At 43.1% G+C, this 27769-nt stretch overlaps 1 protein-coding gene across 2 annotated transcripts in view; it reads left to right on the forward strand.

Annotated features, from left to right (window-relative positions):
* Positions 1–27563, forward strand: part of LOC142564092 (uncharacterized) — a 96721-nt gene extending 69158 nt beyond the window's left edge. The window contains exons 15-19 of one of the 2 annotated variants that reach the window (XM_075674936.1): positions 334–405; positions 11211–11293; positions 13944–14010; positions 14104–14128; positions 22967–27563. In XM_075674936.1, the coding sequence (XP_075531051.1) occupies positions 334–405; positions 11211–11293; positions 13944–14010; positions 14104–14128; positions 22967–23001 (282 nt within the window). In that variant the 3' untranslated portion in view covers positions 23002–27563. Of the gene's footprint in view, positions 1–333; positions 406–4946; positions 5062–11210; positions 11294–13943; positions 14011–14103; positions 14129–22966 lie in introns of those variants that run through there. The other variant, XM_075674937.1, reaches the window with a different exon arrangement.
* Positions 27564–27769: the final 206 nt, after the last annotated feature.

A 27769-nucleotide genomic window follows, 5' to 3' on the forward strand; every position in this document is an offset into this window, starting at 1 on the left:
GCGAAATGCAAGAATGCCAGCTTCCTGTGCATTGGGGATCGTTAAAGATTCCGTGGTGGCAAAATGAATCTTAAGTACACCACTACACCGTGCCTCATAATAAAATTGGTGTTTTCGAACGCAGAACCACAGAATTCAATTCGGCCACAGCAGCAATATATTCCTAGTGTAAATGACACGTCCATCTCTCAAGCAGCGAAAGTTCCTGCTTAAATGAACGTCGAGCAGAGCTGCAACCTTTGCGGCACTCTACTGCTGTCCTTGCACAATGATTGTTCGCCTTCATTAAAATAGCCTAATTCTACATTGTTCTCTTTCTATGTCCCTGTTCAGAAATACAGAACGCCAGTGTGGGTCGACGTTAGTGACTGCTACTTCAAAGTCTTCAGTCGAATGACCAAAGAGGTAAGAGTACGACCACACTGTGATATACTTCTGCGAAGAAACGGCAAGCAACATGATGCCCAGTACTGTCTTCGATCACATTTGTTGTTAGACGTTGTGATGCCCGTGAATGTGAAAGCTGGCTTAATACCACTCGCAGATGCTCGCCGCTCGTCGAATGAAGACGCTTGTCCGTGTCTGCTCCCATAATTACTTCTTTGTTATCGCTAATCCCATTTCAACCAGAATTACGAAGACATTTCAAAACATATAGCGGGTACCTGGGGGCACATTTTTCGAGCAGTACTCAGTGGATACCACGGGCATAGTTTGTCCTTTTGCGTTTCATGTGCGCATTGCAGATGTGCACAGGGTGAACGCAGATCCCTCACGATGTCCTGTTGAACTTGCTTTGCGATGCTGCATTAAGGGGACAAATGTATTTATTTGTTTATTCGTTCATTCATTCATTCGATAGTGCAGGCACAAACTCCGAAGCGGAAGAAATAAAACAATGTACTGAACAGAGAAAGAAAACTGCCAAATATGTAATGAGCTATATACCCGCAGTAGAGCATGCCATTCCAAAGGGTAAAAAAAAACTTGAAGCCATACAAACTTACAAAAGGGAGCGAAAACACACACTTTGAGATTTGCAACTTTTTTTTACTCTATAGAATCGAGGTAATATTTAGTTAAATGGTTCGGGTCGAAAACAGTTATGGAGATGTGTGAATATGAACAGGTTAGTCGTGGCATAATATGGCGCAACAAAGCCCGAACGATTATGAAGTGTTTGACCAATATTCATGTCAAGATTCTAATGTAATAATTCGCATAAAACTCGAAGTTGTAGAGATTTCCTCTATCTTGCTGTTTACTGATTGAATCGGCCTCGATTTTACGAATCATTTGCGAAATCCTTGCAGTTGTAATTGGAAAATGTAAATTTGTCAGTCTTCCTCTGTATATACCTGTTGTTTTACATACGAGGCTGCAGCCTTAAGCCAGTGCCGAATTCAACAATACTTCCTAAATGCGGAAGCTGAATCGTTTGAAAACACAATGTGCTTTTTCGCAGAACGTGGCATCTTCTGTATTTATGATATCTCAGTTTGCGTAAATCATCAACAGAATAATAAAATATTCGTGTACTCTTCCTCTTTGTTATTGGAAAGATGACGAACATACTATAATTGAGGATCATACCACATTCTTCGCTTAAAGAGAGACTTCTAATGGCAGCATTAAAAGTACACTAAAGGAAAATATTAGGTAAAGCTGAACTGCTAGATTAGTGCTCGCGAATCTCTAAGGCTACAATATTATGGCGAACAGAGCCTTAATACTCGACAAATTGAGGTAAAGGCAGGACATGGTTAGAGACCCCCCGGGACATTCAAGCACTTTCCCGGTGACCAAAGCACTCCTCAGCTAAATTCTTTCACTAGTACTCTACCATTCCCTTCATAAAAAACATCGTTGTGTTGTATTATAGGACGAAATAAAATGCTATTTGTCCAGTTTTATTTCATTTCCAGAAAAAAGAACTCAGTTAAATTACCCTTGACAACAACACAGGCGGTCGAAAGGTTTCATTTTGGGTGGAGTTCGCGCCGCCCACGATTCCGCGTTTCATGAGTTTCGTTATCACGTAGTGCTGCGCTGGTTTTGCTGGCTACTGCCAGTAGCAGAGAATTCAACTTCCACATTATGTCACGGGATGCCCGAACGGTCTACGCCACTTGACCAAAAAGCACCTACAGCGGTGAATCCACCACTCCGTCTTCGCTCGGTAGCGCCTTCTATGGGGCGGGCTTTTACTCACCGACGGCAGAAAAGGGTGGTGATGACGCATGCAACGTCACTATTCCCTCCAATCAGGTGGTGGGAGATTTGAATTTCGAAAAATGCATTCGGACCCTTCAGATGCAAATTTCTCGTAAACTAGGTCTTTTCTTGGCGCAAAACAACTGCTTCGATGTTTTGTAATCGTAGTTAAACAGTCCACGTCAACGGAATAATTGCATTTAGTGTCCCTTAAAGTGCTGTCCGGCCGTCACCGGTTTTCACCTCGGCAAAACGCCAACAACCAATCACGGAAATACGGATTTGACCTGGCTATACAATTACGTTTACAATTTCAATACCTATAATTAAGTAAAGGAGCGGCCATGGACGCTGCCCTGGTCAACACCACATAGAACTGAAAGAACGTGACATGCCCTTTCATGAACGGCAACATGCTGGCTCTGACAACACATGTAAGCGTATATACAAGATACATGATTGCTTGGCAGCCTAAATAGTTCAAGTATATGTGTCAGTTTTACATAAAAAACCAAGTCGAAATGCTTCAGGAAAATTTATAACATTTGTTTGACGTGCCTCATCAAGAAGGGATACGAAAGAATATATTAAGATTTACAACTGTGTGACCGTCAAGGATTATTTTCTGAAACCATGCTGTACAGGTTGTAAGATGTTATTATCATCTAAAAACTAATTTATAAACGACCGGACAATAATGTCAAGCATCATACATGAAGAACACAGGAACAAAATTGGGCGATAATTTTTTTGCAAACAGTGCATCGCCCTCTTAAAGACAGGCACTACACGTGCGATATTACACTCCTGTGGAACAGTGGCAGCAGTAAGGGATGTTTGAAAACTTACAACGTACCTTGCTAGTTGCTCAGCATAACAGCGGAAGAAAGCTTTGGTTTGCCATTCGGTCCAGGAGACAATTTAACCTTCAGTGTTTGCAGCATATTCATGAAGGTATGATAGCATGTCTTCAACATGAAAGAAACAGGGTGAGCATTTGGCTAACGTAGAACATGGACTAGAAAAGACACTACGGAAATAGTAATTTCCCTGGCTTAAGCTACCAACCTATTTTCATGCCGAATATTTCTTATCGGTTTCTATTTTGTATTGATTATGGTGTTGCTGAACGGTTGGGGCACCCCCAATAAATCTCGTTAAAGTAGTACCAATGTAAACTTTCCTTGACTGGCATTTTAGTGAATGTTGCAGGCATGCAAGCCCAAGCAAGTGATATAGTGAAGTAATACTCCTGGCAATAGCAATCAAACGTGCGGAAAAAGCAGATGATGACTTTCTCAAAACCTAATATATGAAATTCAAGAAGTATTGATAAGTGAGAGAAATATATAATGACGCTTGAAAGATAAATAATAACTGTTCTTTCAAGACAGTTCGATTTTGTGCTAGATGGTATACATCCATTTAAAGCAAGAACAAAATCGTAAAATCGTCGAGTTCTTTTTTTTTTTGTTCTGGCGGTGGGGTTACTTATAATAGTGAGCTACAAGAGTCGCGCGATGTTCAAATTGGAAGACAACTTGGCACCAAGCTTCAAAGTATGTCTTCGTTTCTTGTCCCTTTAGTGGGCGCTATTTCTGTTTAAATGGCTGTTTGCGTAGCAGAAAAACTACTTCATGGGCGAGTAAAAAAATGCATAGTGCCATTGAAGTTATGAAGAGCTAAAACACGAATTTAAAAGTATTTTTTTCTATTTATATTTCATGGTGAAATAAAGAAACTTGAATAAGTTTGAACCACGAATGTATATAGTTAAGGCCAAAGAAAGGATATGACTGGTTGATCATGTTTGTGAAAGCGTTGTGCGCGGTTGGGTATCGAGAGCAATTCTGTAGTTGAACAATATGAATACCAACGTCAGGTCTAGAAATTTTTGTCTGCAATGTGTATTTATTTCGCTGGATTGCATCGATCTTGGGACAATCATTGCGACCGTACTTAGAATACAAATTTCGAACAACCCTTCTTGTACACCTTTCCCACACATCATGTTTAGTCAAGGCGCACAAGTACCCAATAGCTGCATGTTGTAGTATCGGACTTGTGAATTATCTTTAGGCTGACTGTTTTAGGTACTTGTTCTTCAGTTGGCAGAGACTTAGACATTGACACCAATTATGTCAAAAGAATGTGTGTACAAAGAGGCAATTAAGCATTTGACATAGCATATCCAGGTAGAAAGTAAGCATGCTAAGTAGTTGGCAGTCAGCCACCGAGCAGAAAAATTAAGATTAAGATACGTTTAGAATTCCGGACGGGAGCATTATTTACACTATTGAACCTAAATTATTTAGCTTTTAACAAGGCTCTCGTGAGGGAGCCCAAACGTACTTATTTAACCATTTTTCGGTGGTCCTTCAATTTTCAACTAGTTACCTTAATGTGTCTAAGCAGGTAGTGCCACTTTCTATACTCGGTTCCACATTTCGCAAGCACCGTTGTGCAAATGTCACGAGAAGTTCTGTCACGAAAGAGTACCACTCCGTATGCTTTGTGGTATGGTGGTTATAAACAACCAGCTGTGAACCAAAAGAGCGCAAAATTCACACTTTGGCCTACGGTTATTTTATGTATCCAACTGCAGATTTATCTTATGTTTACATTTCGCGGCTAATTTTCCGCATCAGGCCAGCTTTTTGGCAGTGCACGCTAGACCGCAAACCAGGCTCAGTTTTTGGCTACTCATTGCTTTGTTGCACTTAACCGTCCAGCTGTCCAAACGTACGAGCATGCACGTGACGAAGCCGTGAAGGGCTGAAAATGAAGAACCTGGAAGGGAAGCCACGAGAAACAAGATGTTCTAAAATAACCCATAAGCGTCTCTATTAAACACTGTTTATTTTTGACGAATAAAATGTTTTCCCTTTACCCTTCCATTCTTTTTAACTATTGCTCAGCCTCAATGTAAAAAAAAGTTTCACATAAGGGCTCGCAGAAAGCACCGAATGAAGTTTTGATGCGAACCCAGGGCGTGGGGATATTTTGTAAGTGCCCTCCTTGTGAACCTTTCCATTCGGTCTGCTGCTGAAGTTCTAATTGGCCCGACTGGGATACGCACCACATGAAGACAGGTGCCCCTAGCCAAACAACGCTTCAGCAGCAGGCGAAATAAACATGTCCACTAGGCGGACACATATGGAATACACCCCCCCTCCCTACACCTGCACCCAGTCCTGCGAACGAACTTGTTAGCCTTTACAAGGGTTACACGAGACCTATGATATGGACAATATATCGCTATCGACAATATATTTGATGGGCGAAGAAGATTGCTTCCACTTAACAGTGCTGTTACGCCAGTACTGCAAGGCTAATGAGGAGATCGTCCGGATAATGATAATCGTTTGCCAACGCACGCGAGCGTCCAGCCGTCAGCCTGGGAACTTGGTATTTCTTCTAAGTAACATATAAATTGACTGTGGTATCACCTCTGTTTCCCTACTACCTTTGGCATATGTTGTGACCTCGGCGGTTCAGAACGAACGAAGCCATAAAATTTATGCGTAATAATGCTGATCTCATTAGTCTGCTCTAGGCTCTCTTCCACATTTACTGCCTACGTGAAGGTTGCTAATGACTTTGTGAAAACCGAGATTCTCATACTTTTGTTGCAGCCCGAATAAAGCGGAAATATGTGAAAACTGGTGAAGCTTAGAAGGAAAACTGATAACGTCTGGTACAAACGGAAAAAAGACCTTAAAATAAGAGCGCCGGATATCTCTTGCGTAACCGTATGCATAACTAGAAGAGTGTCAAACCCTTGGCCATGAAAAACCAAGCTGAAATAAAACGTCAGCGTCATATCTTTTATGACTTATAAGTAACTAACACCTTGTGACACGGCGCAACGACTAGGGCTCTCATGAAGTCTGGAAACGCTCCACTTACATGAGCAATGTTACCTTGGAAAGCTGTGCTCAAGTGAATGAAGGACAATTGATATTTGATACTAAAGAGGTGTGGTCATACTGTTGAAAGCATGCGAACGTACAGGCTATCATGATTCGGTCAAATAATTTGCGAAACGAAGGCGTAATTTTACTGCACAATATTTCAAAACGGATAAAATGGATCGCTCTCGTTTTGCGGCATTATAAAGAAATCCTGCTAAACCTCATGCTGTAGTTGGAATTAACGCTTGAATATTGTAGCAGGAAGAAAGCAGGACCACGAGTGTAGAATAATCCATGTTTACAAGGGATATACATGGCGCTCAGGCAACGGAAAGGATCTTCGTCTTCCTGTAATTTGTGTCAGCTCCTTTGTTCTCTTTACAGTAACAGCGCCCTCCGTCCCAGTGCAGGTTATAGAGCCGCACCTAATGTGGGGATATAGGGCTTGAGTCTGGCGACGTGAACAACATCGCTGGTGACGCTAGGAGGCACTGAAGACTGGCCTACTGGTGCGAACTCGTATGTCATGTCAGACAGCTGACGTAAGGTCTTGTACGCACGAGAATAACGGGAAGGTAGTTATTCCGACAGCCGACGCTACGTGAATACGTACAGAAAAAGACAAGCGAACCAGATGAAAAATTATGTTCTTGGTGCCGAAGGTCATAGCGTATCGTTCGAAAATCTTGCGAGACTGAGGCAATGACGGTCGGCACCTCGGGCTTGGGCAGTCGATGCAATAGTACTGCGGGCGTAATCAGTGCCTCGTGATTGTAGTTCGTAAGGGCGCAAGGTGTCGGCGTGCAAGGTAGAGTCGCGGCCATACAAAAGGCAAACTAGTGAGAATTCGGCAGTGTCGCGACGGTACGAGTTATACGCACAAGTGGTGTACGATAAAGCGACGTCCCAGACGTGGTGATCTTCGGAAACATACATGGACAACATTTCTGTTAGTGCGCGGTTGGGCCATTCGGTGAGGCCGTTCGTTTAAGGCTGGTGCTCGGTAGCAACCTTGTCTTTCATAGAACAGGAGCGGAGGAGAACATCGACGACGTTGCATAGAAAGTAGCGTCCCCGATCTGCAAGTAAATGGCGATGAGCACCGTGGTGCAGGATGACGTAGTATGGTGTAAGTCGGCGACATCTGAAGCGAAGCTGCATGCCGTCGGTCGCGTGATGGCATATGTCGTGGCATAATCTGTTGCTGCAGCAATCAACTTCTTTCCTTTGACGGAAATTGGAAAAGTGTCAAGGAGGTCGAGGCCCAAACGGAAGAAAAGCTCCGTAGGGACATGAATGGGTGGAAGAAAACCAACAGGAGGCCTAGCAGGAGTCCTCTTTAGTATTTCAGCCTTTTTTAGTATCTTGTTGAGGTGACGGTAGTCAACGCATAAGCGCCAAGAGTTGCCTTCTTTCTTTACTGAGACAACTGGAGATGCCCGCGGACCACTCGAATGTTCCGTGATGTGTTTGTCAATTATCTTGTCGATCGCTTTCTGTATGACGTCCATTTCTGTTGCGGAGACACGACATGGCCGCCTATGAATGCGTTGTCGATGTTGATGCGATGCGTGATCACAGATGCCTGGCCAAGAGGATGTTCGTCCAAATCAAAGATATTCCAATAAGACGACAGAAGGTTACGAAGAGCTGTTTGCTCGGAAAGAAGATCAGTGGGAATCACCTTACGAACGTTGTCCGCAGGCGTCGAGGGCAAAGGTCCGTTGGTGCTGAGGAAGCATTCAGAGACCTAAGAAGAAATGTCGGATTCTCCCAAAGGGGCGATATGCGCTATGGCAAGCACACGCGTCGAAAATCGAAAATGCATATTGGGCACGTAAGCGCTGTTTCGAAGATTTAAGATTATGAAGCTCGGTAGGGCAATATTGCACGAGAAAACCAAGTCAGTAATCGGCGACACGACGTACTCGCCATCGGGAACGGTTGGACAGGGTGTTAGGAGGATATTTGTCGCAGCTTATGGAGACAGCCTGGCGAAATCAGCAGAACATAAGCGGCTTGAAGCACAAGTTGTGGCGTCGGTACGAAACGGGTGATCCCACTGCACAATACCTGCGGAGCAGTCAGTTTAGCCAGAGTTATTTGAAAGTAAATCGAGGCCGAGAACGAGGTCACGTAGAGAGTGCTCAAGGACGATAAATAAAACAACGGTGTAATGGCTTCCAATGGTCACACATGCTATGCACATACAACAGGTGAAGTACTACCGTCGGAGACTAACACAGTGCACGGCACGGCGGAAGACGGGACTTGTAACTGGAAGCTACGCTCTTCTGTCAACAGAGATGTAACAGGAACACCATGAACTTCAAAGTCCAGTAGGTTTTCACGTGTAGGCAGGTGAATAGAGTATTCATGGGCCGTGTCGGAGTTGCAGATTCACCTCCGGGAGCTGTGCCGCTTTGTTTCCCGTAGTGAAGCGACGGGTGGCAGATGGCGGCGAAGAGCAGTGAACCAGAGGCGAATGGGACCGGCGACCTTGCGGAGAAAGGGAGCGGCTGGACCTTGGTGGAGCACTGTCGACGTTGATGTTCCCAGCCGGCGTGTAGGGAGGGAAAGTGCGACTGTTTAGCACTTCGCGGTTGAGACTCAGAGACGGTCCCCCGAGGAGGCGACAATGAGCGGCAACTACAATGGCGGGCGATGTGTCCAATGCCGGAACAATTAATACATGTGGGTTTATCATCCGCCGTGCGCCTTTCCGCGGCGTAGCGACGGAGTGGAGGAAAGCTTTGCGTCTGGGAGCGAGCGGTCGGAGAAATCTGCTAGGCGTTCCTATGGCGGGCCGAGCAGAGAGATGGAATGCTCAAACTCGCTATTTCCTCCCGAGCGACATCTTGTGTAACCGACATAGAGGGCACGCTGTCCCGACAGTCGGAGAGAACTGGAGCCGAAGCTGTGGCCTGAAGCTCGGGGCGAACGATGTGCGTTATATCAGTCCCGTCGACTGAACGAACCGCGGCGGGTATCTTCGCACGAGGATGTCCCGTCGGTATTTGGCGATCTATCTAAAGTTTGCGCGACGTGGCGACCCTTCGCCTGTTGAAAGCGCCGACACTCCTTTATAATTGCATCCGCCGTGGCACGATCCTTACACTTTAGGAGATTGAAATCGTCTGCAATACTTTTTTGTACGTGACCAATCTTCTCTGCCTTGGTCATATTTTTATCATACCTGTGACAGAGGGCCAGAAAATTCTTTATGTACACGACATAGGAGTCTGTTGACGTGCGAGTGCGGCAGGCAAGTTCTTCCTTCAGCTGCCAAGTGATGACGGACAGGTCTGGCGAAAAGGTCTCGCATTTTTCTATGCATACATCCCAGTTCAGTAGGTCAGCTTCATGTGTGTCATGCCATTGCTTGGCAATTCCTCTCAGATACAATATCAGGTTTGCTAACAGCAAGCTTGGATCCCACCTGTTCTTGTCGCAACCTCGCTCGTGCATTGCAAGCCAGTCCTCCTCATCGACATTGTCCGTGCCACAAACGTATCTCGCGGACGAGTGGTGGATGACCGTTGGCATGGACTGCTGAGGCGTTGTCGGTTGTGTTGGTTGATCTGCCTTTGTGGTGGCAGGTAGATGACGTCTGCTGCGAAGTTCCGTGATTGCACTGCGCACCTCCACCAAAATGTTGCAGGAAGATAGCCGAAGGCGAGTATAGAATAATGTGTATTTACAAGCGATATATATGGCGCTCAGGCAACGGCCAGAGTCTTCGTCCTCATCTGGTTTGTTTCACATTCTGCACTCTATTCACCGTAACAATATTAACCGCAAGAGATTTGGGGAATTGTTCAGCGTGTCTCAGAAAGTCGACATTAGTATGCCGTAAGGTTTGGGTAAATATTTCTCTTTTCTTCCCCTGTGAATATTACTTGCGGCTTGTTAAAATGAAATGTTGGCATCTGAATCAGATGATGTGAGCCTATTTACGGAAGAGCTAGACGGACGAGAAAGAGAAAAAGAAAATGCCGTCAACATAAAAATCAAGAAGATACACAGTACTGTAGAAAAAAATTAACACCGCATAAGTATTCGTTATCCGGATCCCCTGGTCCACCATCTGGTAGATCGGTTGATTGCAGCCCCTAAAGAAATACGCCAGAGATATCTGACCGGAGCGAGCCTTTATTAACAATAATCAATGCATAATTGGTGGCAGAGTAATTGTTTCAAGCTGATGGATCTTAGGGGTGCGGTTAGTACTTATAATTTGTACTTTAATACAAATCTCTGGAAATTGTTGAATATATGCTAGTCTATTTCTAATATTGATCAATCCGGGCGTGCTAGTTGGTTTTCTCTAACTAATCACAATGAATGTGAAGAGATATCGGTGAAATTCCATGTAAAGACTATTTTTCGCTAAGGCTTTAAGAGCATGCGAATTTCTTAAAGGCATGATCCTGCTTTCATTCCGTTTTCTGTAGATCAATGTGCGAAACAAATATTAAGAATTTGCATTCCTCTCTCACCATTCTGAGCATATTCTCATAAACGGCAAGTACAGAACTGTTATTACTCTGTGGGTCATATTTAGACAATAGATATTGCTAATAGACAATAGATAGTATATTGATTTAAATATCATTACACCTCAATAGAAGGCAAAAGTGTTATTTCAGAAGTAGCGTGATTGGCAAATAAAGATTATATTAGCGCCACTGCAAAGAACATTTGTTTACTTCGTGTGTTACACATACTAAAAAGCATTCTTCAGAGTTCATCACCGCACTGCGCCGATTGGTGTTAATTTGCTGTCACATTGTTCATAAACTTGTTAGAAACAAGAAAAAAATATCACAAAGATTGCTGTATTGTTTTATAAACAATAGCCAAGAAATAACGTCCTGCTCACTGCTTTTGTTTGGTTGTTAGTTCTGTTTTAGAGACGGTGAAATGGCATAAATCCAGTGATAATGTCCCAAAGAAAGCAGTGAAAAGCCTCCATTAAGTTAAGTTACTGACGGTGTGCAGTAATGTGCAGTAGTTTTTTTGTACACTCGCGAAAGGAACGTCGCCAAGTTACAGGAAATGCTTACATTCCTCGTCTTCCAGATACTCTTGGAGAAACATTTTACCGAGATCGCTTCATGCGGTAAATCAAGCAGCTTTCCGTCCATATTTGCAGTTGTCGCTGGGTAAGTCGGCAGTAGAGTGAGGCTATTCTCTCTGTGTCTTTCTCAGTGTTGCACGCTCAAGAGAGCGCTAAATTCTGTGAACTTTTAAATAGAACTATTGTGTACTAGTGTGTGCTTTTCGCAGTGGAGTAAGAATGATATGAAATGTATCACATGTGAAATATGTCCGCGTTATTGAAGAAACATGTGCAACTTGTGCAGCAAATATGGAAGTACTACCACTTTTTTTATACAGACTATATGGCATAATTTTAAGGCGTAACCATTTCCATTGCCGTGTATCACTAATGGGAGTAGCGTAGTCCTGTGCCGGAGTTTCATGACGTTTTCCACAAACAAGACACTAAAGCATAAGCTTTTCTAATAATTCTGATAATGAATTTGTGTTTTTTCTGTTCTGTAGATATACATCGCAATAGCAATATTGCATAGGCGTTTTTGTTCGATTACGTTTTGCACTTAATCTGCATTTTCTGTGTGTTCACATGACCTGCATTGACCAGCCCTCTTGCGTGTAACCTGTATTGTGTGCGCGTGTCCCGCTTCTTTGTTCGAGATTTGTAATCTTGCTCTATTTTCCCCTTTCCTCTCATTCTTCTTATCTTCAGTTCATATGTTTCTACCTTCGCCTTTCTGAAATGTAGGCAGGCGTTGAGCCCCTTTCGGATGAGCCTGCTCCTCACTTTTCCTTACCTCTCAAGTCTATATACAGGCTCTTCCGTCTATCATGAATCGCTTTTTTTGAAAGACGGGTCATTCAGCGGTATGATATACAATTCCATGTCGTTCACAGCCGAGTAGAGCAGCCGCCAGCGATATATCGTTGATGCCATTCAATTGAATAAATATTTGTAATTAGCAATTTTTATTTACTGCTCTGAATGGCTTATTGTCAATGAAGAATTTGTAGAAAATTGAAAGAAACTTATAGCATTACAAGTGGCATGTATTCAGCCACTAAGTCTACGAGAAATGAAAATGATCACGTGACTAATCATCCGCCCCCATCGAAAAGCAGCGCGCTCAGACGAGCTCCACAGAAGTTAGTGGGTGATCTGTAGCTTCCTGTGCACGAAGGTGTGACACTTTGATGTTGCTATGGGACGAGCGCCGGTACTTCTGCTTACAGCAATGGAGCGTGTTTGAGGGCGCTGCTGTTACGCGCGAGCCTACATACCCCGTTCGTGAAATGGGCGAGATTATGTGCGTCGCTGCAAGGGAAGGGAGCGCCAGAGGAGGAAGGCGCCTGACAGTGGAGAAGAGAATCGCGCTCCGGGGCAAATACGGAGAAGCGCGCAGAGTGGGCGGCAAAGCAGTGCCGCCTAGACGAAAGTGTAGGTGGCGTCGAGTGAAGCAGGGAAGGAGAAATCATGCCAAGTGTCGCAGAGGAAGAGGGTAGGCGGAGGAGCGTTGGGTTACACTGCTCTGCCATTTGCTACGGCTTCTGTCTAGGCTTGAGTGTGCCAGGCTCGTGTCGTGATTCAGAGGCCGGGGGCCTAGCTAGAAGGACGAAGCAGCGGCGGCACGTCGAGAGCAAGTTTAGCGACCCCGAAGTCATCGCCATGCGCCGTGCACCAGCTGAACAAGACTGGCGAAAGTCGCGGGCTTATCATGCCAAGGAGTCTCCACAAGAGGAAGAAGGAGAAGCGGACAATCAATATTGTGGATAGTAGGTTACTAAATTGCTTGAAATAGTCAAGACTTTCTTTCGTTGCAGTGCCTTACCATCTTTCGTAATGATAATTTACACTTAATAAAAATAGAAAAACGGTATAGAACATACAAAATAAAAATAAAGCTTGGAAGAACTGCCACACTTACACACAACCAAAGGATATTTAAATATTCTAGACGCAATGCAGAAAAAGGTAATAGCACCAAGACGCTTTTGCGTAATCCGCCTTCACGAAGTGAAACGTCAGTGTAATTTTTTGATGCGGACGGACGGTTAGCGACGTGATATTTTCCGTTACAATGCTCTTTATCACCTGGAAAAAAAGCGGCAGAAATACCTGGCTGAAAGCATACCATTTCAATTTTCTGCAAATCTGTTTGACAGCACGGCATTCAGAGCTGTAATACTTAGGTGATTGCAATTAATTAATTAATTCAATGCGGTCATTAACTAAACTATGTGCTGCTACTCTGCTCTACATTGATATATGCACTTGCTTATCACAGCGTATATTGGCCCGTCTCTTAAAAACGCGATGCATGATAGCTGAGACAACCGGTACGTTTACAAAACAAGCAATACTATGCTATTATATATCATTACACGGCATTGAAAGAAGTGCAAACTGTTAGAAGTATCCAACCACCGCATTTACTTTTCACTCTATTCGTTCTCAACTTTTACGTTCCGTGAAGACAGTACTGCATCGGAAATGGTTACTGTGGAGACGATCCTGATTTCATTGTCGCAAGTGCAAAGCACTGTATACTCGGAATTAAAATTTCCGTGTTGAGAACCTGGTAGCCGCATCAGTAGCTGAAAAATAATTTGACCGTAATAATCGTAAACAATGGTTCTCGAAAGATAAGCAAGGATCCAAAATTCCGCATAATAACAACGTTTTGAGTGGGTGACTTCAATTATAAATATTGCATTTCTGACGCAAGATTACCACTTTAACCCTTTTGTTTCCAGGGAGACTACATGCACGGTTTCCAAACACTTCTACAGTTACGTGTTTCAAGTGAAACAGCCGAACATTGTGAGTCAGGCCTCTGAAGGCATTTTAGTCTTCGCTTCAGCTTGCTTGCACTACTGGCAATGACAACCTGTTCGCTTTCTTGCTCCCTTACAGTGCCAAACGATCCTATGCATAATAGGTGAGATATCTTTCACTAAACTTTCAAGTTTTCTTGTTTTGCGGTATAATATCATTATTGCATGCGACCTGTAGAAATCAGGGAAGCCGCTGAGGTAGAAGTCACACTAGGAAGCCGAAGTTGCAATTCACATGAGCGAAAATTAAGACGACAATGTCACATTTATGTATGACCATCGATCGAATATTAGTTCCAAAAAAACTTGGTTGTTGTTTGAAATATGAATTTAATTGTATAAAATTAAATTCATAATTGTCTTGCTGAGGTATCCGGGGCTGAGAAATTTCGCTCCTGCTTGTCAGAAACGCTACTGCAGCTTTGACGTAAAGCTTCTAGCCCTTTCTGAAGTAGGTAACAATGTAAGCATATGAAATATGGTACCTTGTTCCTGGTGGGATTAAAGAAAATATTCCGAAAGCAGAAAATTCAACTCTCTTAAGCACCACTATCAACTCTGGCTTTCCTGTTTGCTAGAAAACGAAACGACGAGTAGCTTTTGAATTTAGACCGCAAAACAACGACGTAATCGTCAAGCTACACTAATTCCGCTACATTTTGTAAGGTGTAGGCAGGTTCCCTGACAAAAACACACAAAAGGGCAAAGGTTGCAACATTCCGCTTTGTTAATTTCCTATGCGACGTCACAACTTTCACATCTAAAATACTTTATTATTTTATCTATCCGCTGTCTTTTAAAGTTTCTTGCGGATGTTACATCGGCTTTGACACAGAAATCACGAAATGGGCAAGGTTTAAAGCTAACTCGGTCAATGGCTGTTTCCCAGCAGTGCATAAATTATGGTGTCGTTCTTGTAGTTCAGCTGTAGTACAGTTTCTTTTTCTACGTTCAAAGTAAAAAGAAAACGTGCTCTGAAGAGCTTTGTAGGTGCTAACATTTTTTTCGTTTGTAAAAAATAAAGTAAGTAAAAGATTAGACATAACATGGACAAATAACTTTTTGGTGGAACCGACCGGCCCGTTTCTAAGGGGACGTGCTTAGCATCCATCCATCCATCCATCCATCCATCCATCCATCCATCTAATAGACATAGCCTATGGAAGGTTTCTGGGTAAGTTCATTGTTTGGCAGAGTTGTGCAACCAAGTTGTCTGTATTGCTGGCGCATTTAGTGAGACGGTACGTTCTAGAGAAGTGATGGACAGAAATAACGAGATGCGTTCGCAATTAAACGCAGCTTTACCAGAAGACCTCCTTTCTCAATTCCTGGGACTAGGAAGTTGTTTTCTCAGTATTCCGGCATCAATTTAAGCAGGGTAGTTGCACTCGAAAGAAAATGTCAGTTTACCGAAGAATTTTTTTAAAAATTTTGGCCATGAACATTTTTTAGAAAACATTTGATAGTGTGAAAAAATTAACGTGACATAAAATATAAAGTTTATGACTCTGTTACTGAACAAGAAAATTGATATCACAATGCTATATATATACACTATAGTAAACTTATAGGGAATTAACAGGGAAAAAATTATGTCTGTTACACCAGTGTGTGTGATATTATTGCAAAACATTCCTATGTGCGACTATTTCTAGTAATCTCTAAATTTATACATAATGTTTGGTCTTATTAGGTGCTCCTACATTATAAAGGCAGCTTACACCATTTGGGGCGTTTTTTGTGCCACAGCAGTATTCGCTATCAGACTTGCTTGCTTTTCCTGACTTGAAAACGCTGCACTCGCTGCTTTCCTTTCATGAATATATATATATATATATATATATATATATATATATATATATATATATATATATATATATATATATATATATATATATATATATATATATATATATATATATATGTTATTTTCTGGGGCTGTATAAGTGTATGAATCGCTGCTCTCTTTGCGTGATCTTCCGGCGAAACGTGTGGGTAGTGGTGACAGCTGGGGCCACGCTTTGCTTACGGGTTTATGAGATCCTTTCAGGACTTGCTTTGTTTTATTTTCCCTTTCAGCTGTTTTCGTGCCGTATATCAGTACTTCGGAGGCGCAATCATAGTCACATGACCTATATGGACGCGCCGCTCCATCCTGTTGGCCATTTCTATGCGCGGTCACGGGATAGTTATTAGACGTAGAGAGCGTGAGGCGGGGATATGCTTTGCAAATGATGGTTGTCATCAGGATCATATGATTTTGCAGGTTTTTAAGGTTTGACGTAATAATTCTGCAGGAACGCGCGAGGTGGAGAGAAGTAATTACTTAAGGGAAAAACAGACATCCGTCCATTCGTAGCAATTGCTGCAAAGGAAACCCTTCTTGTGGAAGTTACACCGGCTTTGACATAGAAATCACGAAATGTGCATTCACTTTCCTAACAATTGCTACGAATGGGTGGATGTTTGATTTTCCCTTAAGTAGCTTTCAAGGTTGTTTGTATATGGCTTTCTCTGGCAGCTGATCGGCGAGTACAAACATATAGTGAGAAGTTTGAAGCTTCATGGATGCTGTTTTAACGACACTGGAAAGCAGTTAAAGGGAAGCGGGAAAAGGGAAAGTGCTGTTTTTCATTTATTTTGCTTGCTGATGTCAATGCTCTCCCGCCACCGTGGAACAGTTTCCACAAAGTTCTGCTGTGACAACGAGGACTTGGATTCAACTCGCTGCTGCAGCTAGATATGTACTTCGCAGAAGACTGAAAAAAAAAAGAATCGTATTACAAGCTTTAGACGTTCATTGAATCCCACGAGCTTAAATTTAACAAGAAGGTTCTCCCATAAATCATATGCTGCGCTTGTATATATTTCCAACGTGTTTGGCAAGGTACTGTGCCTCATTTTTGTTAGCCCTCGTTATTTCTTAAATTCTAGTTCAAGGGCTTAAACACCTCCAACTTATGAAGCCATAGCAAGTTCAAATCAACACTCGCCGCCGCAGTACATGATTTCAAGAGCAACGGGAATAAGTTCAAAAATTAAAAAGAAATACCTGTTGCACTACAATAACGCTGGCCGTACAACGGTCAAACATGGCAAACCAAGAGTGCGAAATTTAGAGATATCCCACAAGCGAATGTTTCCGGCTATCCTCGTCTTGAATATTTGCATTTTTCTATTCGAAACTCGTTCGTCGCGCAGCTTTCGCCTGTTTCTCGTCGTCTTTGCACGGAGGGCTGGAATGACACGAAATGTAAAATCAATTCAAATCAATCTATGTTGCGAGAAAACTATGTACATAGTAGCCGAGAAGGCACCGGTGAGAGCTATCTTTCGGTAGTTTGTCAAAGCAGTGGCCGCCTATATATCTTTGGCAGTTCCGCAGCCGAATGAGTCACTCCCATCACGAACACTTCCGTAGAGCTTAACAATACAATGTTCAACGCAACATAAACAGATTATATTACTTAAAAAAGTAATTAAAGATGTAAGTCCTTGAAGTGTTTCGCGGACGAAAAAACTATTCAAGGCGAGATCAAAATGCATATGAGCAACAACAGAATATCATGCAGACAGAGTACCAACGTATGTCGGTGTAACACTTGCGTAAGAGCGCAATCCTAGACATGTAGGTAATATTTCTAAACATATTCGGAAATAAAATATTGATACTAATTTATAGGTAGTAGTTTCAAGAACGGTGTTATCGACACACCCATTGTTGAAAAGATGTCACATTATTTTCAAGCAACTGTCAACAACATTGTCCTCTACATGTTTGCATAGATTGGAAAGTTGTCTAGGAAATTATATGTTTTGGCTTGTTGCGTGTTTGAAGGCAATAGATAAACGGTAGTCATACATTTTTACTACGGGAAACACTTTGTTGGAAACAGCTTTTTAGGTTGGTGGGAGGCTATGGACTTTTGTAGCAATCATATTTTTTTTCGCTGACCTGTCCGGCTACCGCCCCCTATATGGCAATAGTTAAGGCGTGAAAGGAAGACCGCTTTATACAGTAACACCAGTGTGCTGAAGGGAAGGAGGTGTTGATCGCAGAAAAGGATGCAGAAAATTCTAGTTTCATGATTACGTGCCGCCATGAGGTACCAGGATAGCTTTGTTAAAATGCCACGTAAGCTATTATTTGTAGGAAGAATCTTAAACGCAAAGTAATAGAAGTATATCTCATTCATTAGTTCAGTTACTTTATTTTTGCCCTAAACATACTTGTTTATGATTTTACAACATTAATATTTACAGGAAAACATTCTTTTTTACTTTGCATACTTTTTGAAAGGCGTGATTTGCAGTGCCTGCAATGACATGTAAATTATTAGCGGAGAATAACATGGTCATGTCGCCTGCGTAGACTATGAATTTCGCAGGTGAACTGTGTGCTATATCATAATCATAAGTGTTACGAAAAAGGACCTAGCACGCCTGCCTGAGCACAGTGGCCGCATTTAACTCTATATTCTATAGGACACCGTAATGTTTCCTGCATGCCTCCGATAGCTGAAATTTGATTTCAATATACTGCTGCGTGACCTAAAACCACAGCAGACAAGTTAACTAAAGCCTCATGATCAAGCAGATCTAAAGCTTGGTGAAATCCACGAGTATACCTATTATTATTTGGTTCGTTCATCTCATGAAAATTTATTCTATCATTCTAAAAGTGCAGATATTGTCGAAAGGCGTTGCAGTCAGATTTCAAGAGCATTTGTCCCCAAACTATGATGCCTTTTCTCAAATGACTCAAGCGATGATATAGTTTTCATCTAACATGTCCAGAAAATTAGTAGTACATTTATGGGCTGTACTGCCCTGAATCATTCATCACCTTTAAGAAAATTACAGAAATACTAGAACTTTAAACTTTGGTGCCAAAGGACTGGTTTAGCACTGCATATTATACATGCGTTGAGCATGAAAGAATTATGTGAAACCTGTTTTGGACGTGAATATCTCGTGAACTAGCACTATTTAGTGCTTTAAATGCACTCATCACTTCGTTTTAGAAATAGGTCAAATCTGGTCTCATTGATTCAGATGACATCATCAAGGTCGTTATACAAGATTATAACACTGTAAAAGCTACCAAACTCTGGGTAAGGTTATTGAATAACGCCTTGACCTGGTTACTGCGCCGTATTCACGTCTATGAAGTAAAGTTCGGCGGAGAGATCCTTATGAGTGAGCAGATTGATTAATATATTGCATGTAATGTCCGCGCGTTTTTTCGGTAAAGCCAACTGATTATTATACTAATAAGTTCTTTCTTTGTTACATCGTTTGGCTCGTCACCGAAAGTTCTTCCTTAAAAAATTGGCTCTGTGACTGATAGCTTCGCATTGGTGTCGTTCTCTACGCAAAACTCGCATTGAATCGTTCTGCACCGGTGCATAATATCACAAGTGTGTCTGTAATCCTAGTAAGCCGCATTGTCACGCTAATCGGCCGAGCCAAAGAAGGAGAACTATGTAAAGGATCACATTATTGAAAAAAAGATTTAGCTGGGTTCTTCTGAATACGCCTACAACTTTTAAAATATGATATGCCGTAGAATGGTAGTTGAGAATTCGCATTACTTAACAAAAGTAGTTGGATAACCAGCTTCAAATATTATTCTCACTAACTCAAGACGACAGCAAACAGAAAGCAAAGACTTACCGACAAATAACCAAGCACTCTTAATGCATATTTATTAATTTATTTAAACACATTCAATGTCATTGTGGCGTTACAGAGAGCAGTGGTGTCACATGTTCAAAATGGCAGTCTTGAATGATGCATGCTCAGGGTTGCTGGCGATGGAGGCAGGGAGGTGATTCCACTCGTATGATGTCTTCAGCACGTAGGAATGGAAGTACATGTTGGTCTGGCAGAACGGTACTTGAACTTTGAAGTTATGGTCAACGCGGGATGAAAGGTAACAAAGTGGCGAGAACAATGGGCATTTCACTGCAGGATTCGTAAAGAAGACTTTATGAAAGAGACTTAGGAAGGCCTGCGTCCCTGTGATAGAAACGTTAGGGAGGTCTAGCGAAACATTCAAGATGTGGTCAACGCGGGATGAAAGGTAACATGGTGGCGAGACCAATGGGCGTTTCAGTGCAGGATTTGTAAAGAAGATTTTATGAAACAGACATAGGCAGGCCTGCGTCCCTGTGATAGAAAGGTTAGGAAGGTCTAGCGAAATTTTTATTCAAGTAATACTGGGCGTGCGAGAATAATTAGCAGCAATGAACCGAGCGGAATGATTTTGGATGGCTTCTATTGCGTTTACAGGTATAGAGAAGTGAAGATCCCTAATTGAAGAAGCGTACTTGAGTTCCGACCTGACTAAAATTTTATAAAGGACTTTTAATAAAACAGGAGCCAAATCAAAGTTACTTCGCAAAAAAACCAAGAGTTCATTTCTAATTGGTAATGACGCAGGTAATATGAGTATTCCATGATAAATTGTTATCTATGTGGACACCTAGGTAATTATAAGTACTGACAGACAGCAACTGAAAAATAGTAATGGAATAAAAGGGGATAGTACAGTCAGCATTTCTTCGGGAAATCCTAATTTTTCTGCATTTATTCACATTCAATTTCATGGACCAGAGTCAACACCAAGAAGTAATGCTGTTAAGGTCACATTGAAGTTGAGAAAAATCATAAGGGTTAGATATTAGGCGGTAGATAACACAACCATCGCCAAATAGCCCGAATGTTGATTTAATTCAGGTGGGAATGTCGTTAATGTAAGCTGGAAACAATAGGGGTCCGAGGACGGACCCTTGTGGTACACCGTATGTGACAGAGCAATTGCGCGAGTTATGGCCGTTAGCAGTTACAGGCTGTTAGCACTACAGGCTTCTGTTAGATAAGAAGAAGTTAATCAAGTGCAATAAAGTCGATTCAATATGTAGCATACTTAGTTTTCGCAAAAGGAAACGGTGACAAACGGTGAGAAACGGTGTCGAGAAGGCTTTTCCGAAATCAAAACAAGTACAGTCGATAATAGAACCATTGTCAGATGCCGAAAATAGATCGTTAGTATAGAGAAGTAGTTGAGTTTCGTATGCGTAGTTTCCTAAAACCATGGTGACTGTTGTGAGAGAAGTTATATTGTTCGAGAAAAGCGATTAGATTATAATACATAACGTGTTCGAGAAGGTTACACGGGATACTAGTCGCGGTGACGTGACTGTAATTAGAAGGACTAGATGAGTCACGTGGTTTATGCACAGGAATAACCTTCCCCGCCTTCCAATCGCTGGGCATTGGAGGATGTTGCAATGGCTGTGAAAAAGCTGCGAAAAGATGACCGAGCAATAAATGGCAGTCGTATTCAGGAATTGAGGAGCGATTCCACCCATACCAGGTGCTGATGTTTTCATTTTAAGTATGAGATTGAAAAGCCCTCATTGATCAATAATGACAGGTTCCATGCAAGAAAGTCTAGGATCAGCTAGAATTCATAAGTAATTAGACTTGGCAGTAGAAAATTCGTTTATAATTTCTGAACCAGGTTTATTACAAAGTTCAATGTTTTTTTTTCGGACCATTAACGATGCTCTAGAACTTACAAAGGTCATACTCTAAAAGAGGAGGAGGTGTATCGCCAAAAGAAAGCATGTTTAGCAAGTCCATAAGCTTGTTTGTACTCTAACGTTGCGCTGTGATTAGCCGTCCATCGCTTCGTGGCATCGGATAATAAAGCGCTGAGGTACAATCTCTTATTTTTATTACCTAAGCGAAGAAGTGATGATGTAAACCATGGAGAGTGGAACGCCGCTCGAACAGTTCGCGTGGGAACGTCGCAATGTATTAGGGAGTTTATCTTATTTTTGAACGATACACAGTTTTCTTCTACAGAGCGATCTGAACCGCATTCCATGTATTGTTCAGTAAAAACTTCTAATTCCCATTATATATGTACAAAATCAGCTCTGACTTAATCTTTCATAACTTTAGTTGCACGCGGACGTCTCTGCGGCTGAAATGCACAAGTGTGCAATGCGATGGTGAATGAGCAGCAAGACATTGAAATCGACACACTAAACACCACCAGTGTGTAGTTAGATCGTTTCTGTAACTGCGCATTCTTTAAATTGTACAGCTTTGTATCATTGGGTTCCACTAGATATAGAACTGCGATGCCATTTGTCTTTCTCTTGCTTTGTTGTCTACGAATACGAGGCTATAGGTATTGATATTATTTTTCACACAAGTGTATATTAATTATGCTCTCGCTTGTGTCTTTACCCTGTCACCTTAATTATTCGCTTTTTCTTTCTATAATTATTCGCTTTTGCTTCTATATTTACCCTGCCATTACTCCTACAGGGTGGACGGTGCTTAGTCAAGATGCAGTTTCTGCAGCTTTATTGCTTTCTCCCCCTTTTTCGCGGGCGTTTTTGTTTAGTGAAAAATTAACGCACTGACATTGACACACCGTTGGTTTTACTCGTCTAAGGAGTGCAACTCTGCTTTCGTGCTTTGCTTCTACCTGCGAGAAACACCACTTATGAACCTTAAAGAACATGTCTCCCAGTAAAGAGCAGGACAACTTCTACTGCATGTATATAATTTGTTATTAATCCTCTCGGGCAGGCACGTCATATTGCTTATTTGTTTTTCAAGTGTCCCATCTGTGTGATTTATTAGAACATGTTTCTTCTTTGCGCAATCTCATATATATAACTGCTACTGTTATGCTATCAATGCCGGCGGCATCTATCGACGCGTATTAATGCCGCACGACACGTAAACATATCGGGAAACTTGACAAGATATAATGCTCGAGGCGGTTTTCGAAATACGACAAAGATGAACTCGTGGATTTCTATGGCGTGAGAGTGGGAACTTCAAGAAATATAACATCCTTTGTGTTTCATATTACGCTAACAAATGCTGTTTGTGTGTTTTGATTTTCTTTTCAGCTCAAGGATTTACGAGAACAAGCTGGTCTGTCTGAGCTGCGAAACTGCCGTTTTACCTGAATTATGGTGGGGACGCAGCGTGAGGGCGGCGGAGCCAGTTTGTAAGGGCTTTGTGCCCGTCATTGACGCATTCTTCGGGTTCTTCTGGTATCTCTCCCTTCATTCCCCCGGGTACAATATATTGGCCACTGATTCGTATGCTGTTCCGTTTGGGCGCATCCCCGCAAATTGAAGATATAGGCGCATAAAATACGCCGCTCGTGCCGCCTGTAGTGGAGCCGCTTTTAGCCTCCCATAGTTGCGGATTTTGGAATCAGGGACGGGAGAAGAGGGCTGCCTGTCCAGCCATTGTGCCGAGCCTAAACGACGTAAGGAGCTGTCTTTTGCGTCGATTCGAATGAGAAAACATTCAATGCTACAGTCAAGGTGTCCTAAAAAGGTAAATACTGCTTGAACGACAGTATGTATCCGATGTGACTGCGCTTAGGAATCACTGAGCACACAAACGGCGCAAACTGCTTACTCAAGCCACTAACATCAACAAACGCCTTCTATGATCCCTATCATAAATCTGAAAGCAATGAAGCATCTATCTTGGTTTTCGTCACCCAGCATTTCCTGACTTCCATACTTTAGTTGCCTAAATTATTGTTCTGTAACCGTATGACCAAGAATAGTGATGGAAGCAGCGTACTACGGAGGTACGGTGTTCTTGATACCGACACGCAAGTGTATGAAATTGACATGCCACCCGAACACCGACACTTTCCAAGCAGACCATAGCGCTAACTTGTTTTTTAACAACAGATTGTAGCATAGTGGATGTGTTTTGTTACAACATATATTATTGCGATAGCAATTATATGGACACTCCAGCCACATTTCTGGCGGCGCCGGGATGTTCCGTATAAAGTCCAAGGGCGTTAAAATCTGCGCCGAGCGCCGAGTGCTGTGTTTGCGAGTGAAAGTGTGCGAGTAGGAGTTGGTGATCGTCGCTCAGTCTCGCGCACCCAAGCGAGGAAAGCGGAAAGGAAGCGCACTGTCCTCTTCGCGCGCAAGGAGAGAGAGAGCAAGGACAGGAAAGGCAGGGAGGTCAACCAGAGGAGCACCCAGTTTGCTACCCTACACTGGAAATGAGGGAAAGGGCAATAGAAACAGGAAACAAGGGTGCGAGTAAGCACTGAGTGCGTGTGGGAGGATGCACAGGGACACTCTAGATGGCCCGTTGAGCCGGTGCACTTTAAGTATTGCACTAGTGCACGAATCGCTTTTCGTGCCAGTGAATGGTATGGCCGCGGTCCGAGTATCTTTGACTCGCAGAATGGTCATTAGTCTAGGCAATTTAATGTTGTACACAGAGAGAGAGGCATTGTACATGGTAGCAAGAGCAGGTACACAATAGCTGATAGATGGTTTCCTAGCACCCACAGGAGTCGCAAACCGGGCCCTCGGTGATTCCCATACAATAGCAGTAGGCGTTCGTGAACGCCACTCCCAGCCAAAGGCGGCACAGCAAGGTTGTTTCGCCGCGTGGAAGGCTAGATGGCAGTTGTAGCCGTAGCCTGGGGTGCAGTTTATGTAATCGGCAACTGATGGCACTGGAACTCCAGAGATTTTGTTACTTTTTGCGTGCAAGTAGGCAAAGTTCCCTGGCAGCGTCCTATTTCGCCACAGGTGTTGGACGCGTCTGGGTGTCTTCTTGGACAGACCGGGCAGCCTTGTCAGCCAGGTTGTGGCCGATGATGGCACATTGAGCAGGAATCCAGTGAACGATAATGTTATGCCCTCTTTCCAGTGCATGGTGGTGCGCTACTTTGATGTCTGATATCATCTTCTCGTAAGGTCTGTGATTTAATGCAGACTCGATTCTGTGAAGAGCTGCCTTAGAGTCACAAAATATACAACCCATTTCTCTGTTGGCTCTTCGGTGACGTACGTCATAGCTGCACGGAGAGCTGCGAGTTCTGCCGACGTAGATATAGTCGTGTGTGACAATTTTAATCCAACTGTAACCTGCTTAGCTGGAACAACGAATGCGGCAGTTGAGCTAGTAGGTGAGGTCAAAGCATCGGTATATATATGTATGTGGTCAAGATACGTCTGGTGCAGTAAGGACCGTAAGTTGCTTCAGAGCCGGCGATAGAAGATTGGCGTTCTTTGTAATCGCAGGAATAGCAAATTCACTTGAGGCTGTCGCAGGCGCCACAGGGGACATGAACGCCTCGCAGCCATCAAATGATGTATCAAATGATGGTATGCACTCTTGATGGCGCTAAATCACGCTTGAAAAGGCCGTGGGAGCTCCCTCGGCTGGTAGGGAAGCTAAATGATGGTCAGTGATCCCTGACAGATGGTGAATGTGCGCTCTGAGTGTCGACCGCTACGTGTGTCTGGATGACATGGCCTCGCGTGACGGCAACGGTTGCTGCTGTTCAGGTGTACCCAGGCAGCCCTAAACACGTGCTTGGGGCCTTGACCTTGTATGTTCTCCAAAGCACAAATGTTCGTCTTGCAATTATTTGACAACACTGACAAACTGTAACGTAGGAGTCCGAGAAACACTACCCTGTACAGTTGCATCATAGAATGGACGGGTGTAGCTCAGTTTCTCCCGTAGGAAAATTTGAACACCTGAGCAATGGCAACTAACTCCTTCTTCAGATAGACGCAGTGAGGGCTCCGCGAGAGGTTGCGGTAAATTATGACATCGAGAAAGCGATACGTCTTAACATAGGACATAGCTTGACCACTGACTGAAACACGATACGGTGACATGGTTCTAGCGGAAAGGTAGGGCGGTGGGCGCGCGTTCTACTCTTGTCGGGCCGGGCGGCCGCACCTCCCACCCGGGCCGCTTAATCTTGAAAGCAGCCTTACGATGAGGACAGAGTCCACCGTGTTTTATTGACTTAGTTCGCATTGGATGCGAGACCCGGTCCGAAATTCAATTCACTCGCTGTTGCTGCCGCGCTTATTTGAGCGTTTCGAGAGCGAGTTCCCACGGTCATCGAGTCAGATGTGTTCATCTTTGCTTGTGCGCGCGTCACACCATGCTTGTTAATTTAGTTATTATGTCTATGTATAAATGCTTATACTTCCGATAGAGCAAGTATCCTTACTTCGCATGCTAAATATCCGCTAATTTGGTATCGCTGTCGATGCTTCGCCTTTCGAGCGAAACCGAAACATTTCTTATTTTAATGTGAAAGCACTATGTGGCCCATAGCACGAAAATCTGTCGGCGTAGTCGGCCGGTCTGAAAGATGGTACATAAAATGGCCGATGGCGACAAGGGTAAAGAGAAAGCACACATCACAAAATGCTCGTATTCACGAAAATTTTCCCGGGTATTTTCCTGTAAAGAGAGGAAAAAACGGCTTTGAAAAGAATATTTGGTAAATTTTGGTCTGGGTCGGAATCGGACCGGGGCCTCCGGGATGCGAGATGAGCACGCTTCACCGACTCATAGCTGCTCCACGGTTCTCGGTGACTAAAAGGTACGCCTAGTGCGCACATCATTTCATGCATGGAGAAGCGGTGGCTCCACGTAGTGAGCGAAGCCACTGAGCAAACCAATGGGCATTAATGTCCGATTGAACGTCACTGAGTGGTCCTTCAAATTATGAACAGCTCGCGGTCCAGCGAGCCTGTTCAGTTGTTTGGCGCGTTTTGATTTGGCCTTACCGAGGCGCAGTTAGCAAGCCGGCGGGAGCTTGCGCGGACATGAAACGCACGAAAAAGTATTTTCCCACAGGAACCTTTTTTTTCGCATTCCCACGAGTAAGTTTAGGTGTCTCTGCGGAATTTTGCCATTCTTTTTCGGCCATTCAACATTGGTTCGGAAGAAGCCATGGTGCCGTTATCGCTGGGATTGGCCACTCCTGCGGCAAAAGAAGAAGAGTGGTACGATAATTGAAAGAGCCCCTTTCAACAGAGCGTGATTACAACGATACAAATGCAACAGAACATCATTCTGCGTTCAGGAAAAGCAAGAAGAAGCACTGAATGTGATGTCGAAGTCGAAAATAGCCACTAAGGCATGCCCAAGGGAAAATATGCGTCACAACAATGTGCTTTTGGAGCGTATTTGTACACACCGTCTCATGCTTGCCAGCATAGTAAAGTTCGTTGGTCAGCACTGACCCGTGCAATTCATAAATGGAAAATTATGAGCAAGTTGGTGTATACGATAACCTTCCTATTTGTTTAAATTTCATAACCTCAGGATCAATACCATGTGGTTTGTTTAAATTTAATTATGTCAGCCTGTTAATTACAATATGACATCCTTACAAAGAACGAATATCGCGTCGTAAATTGGGTGCAATCCTGATCGGAAAGTTTTTGTATGTATCTCAATATTTCTGGCTTATAAGTGCGCTCACACCCTGGATGAGACGCACAGACAAACATTGAATTATGCAGTGCGCAATAAACTAGGCACATAAAACGTGGCCTAAACTTGCAGAGAGCATCCCTAAAGACTCCCGTCACCGATTCACAAAGCTATCCACAACTGGCGATACGGTCGGACTTCGCGAAATACGCGCAGTCGTTTGCAGTGAGAAACGAACAATAAAGACATTTCTTACTGTAAGTTCTCTAGCCTGCGTTCTTCTTTCTTAAGTGTATTCTGTCTTGTTCTTTTCGTTTTAAAGCGAACCTTTCTTTGCCAAGTATTCGAGTTTGGCACAGCTGCTGCTGGATCGCTCAGTACGCTGGCGGATTTATTTGTGCATGTACGCGAACGTTACATGCGGGCCAGATGTAAGTACTAGAGAACGGGCTTATACATCCTGTGTA

This window comes from Dermacentor variabilis, chromosome 11, assembly GCF_050947875.1.
Source record: "Dermacentor variabilis isolate Ectoservices chromosome 11, ASM5094787v1, whole genome shotgun sequence".
Lineage (NCBI taxonomy): Eukaryota > Metazoa > Arthropoda > Arachnida > Ixodida > Ixodidae > Dermacentor > Dermacentor variabilis.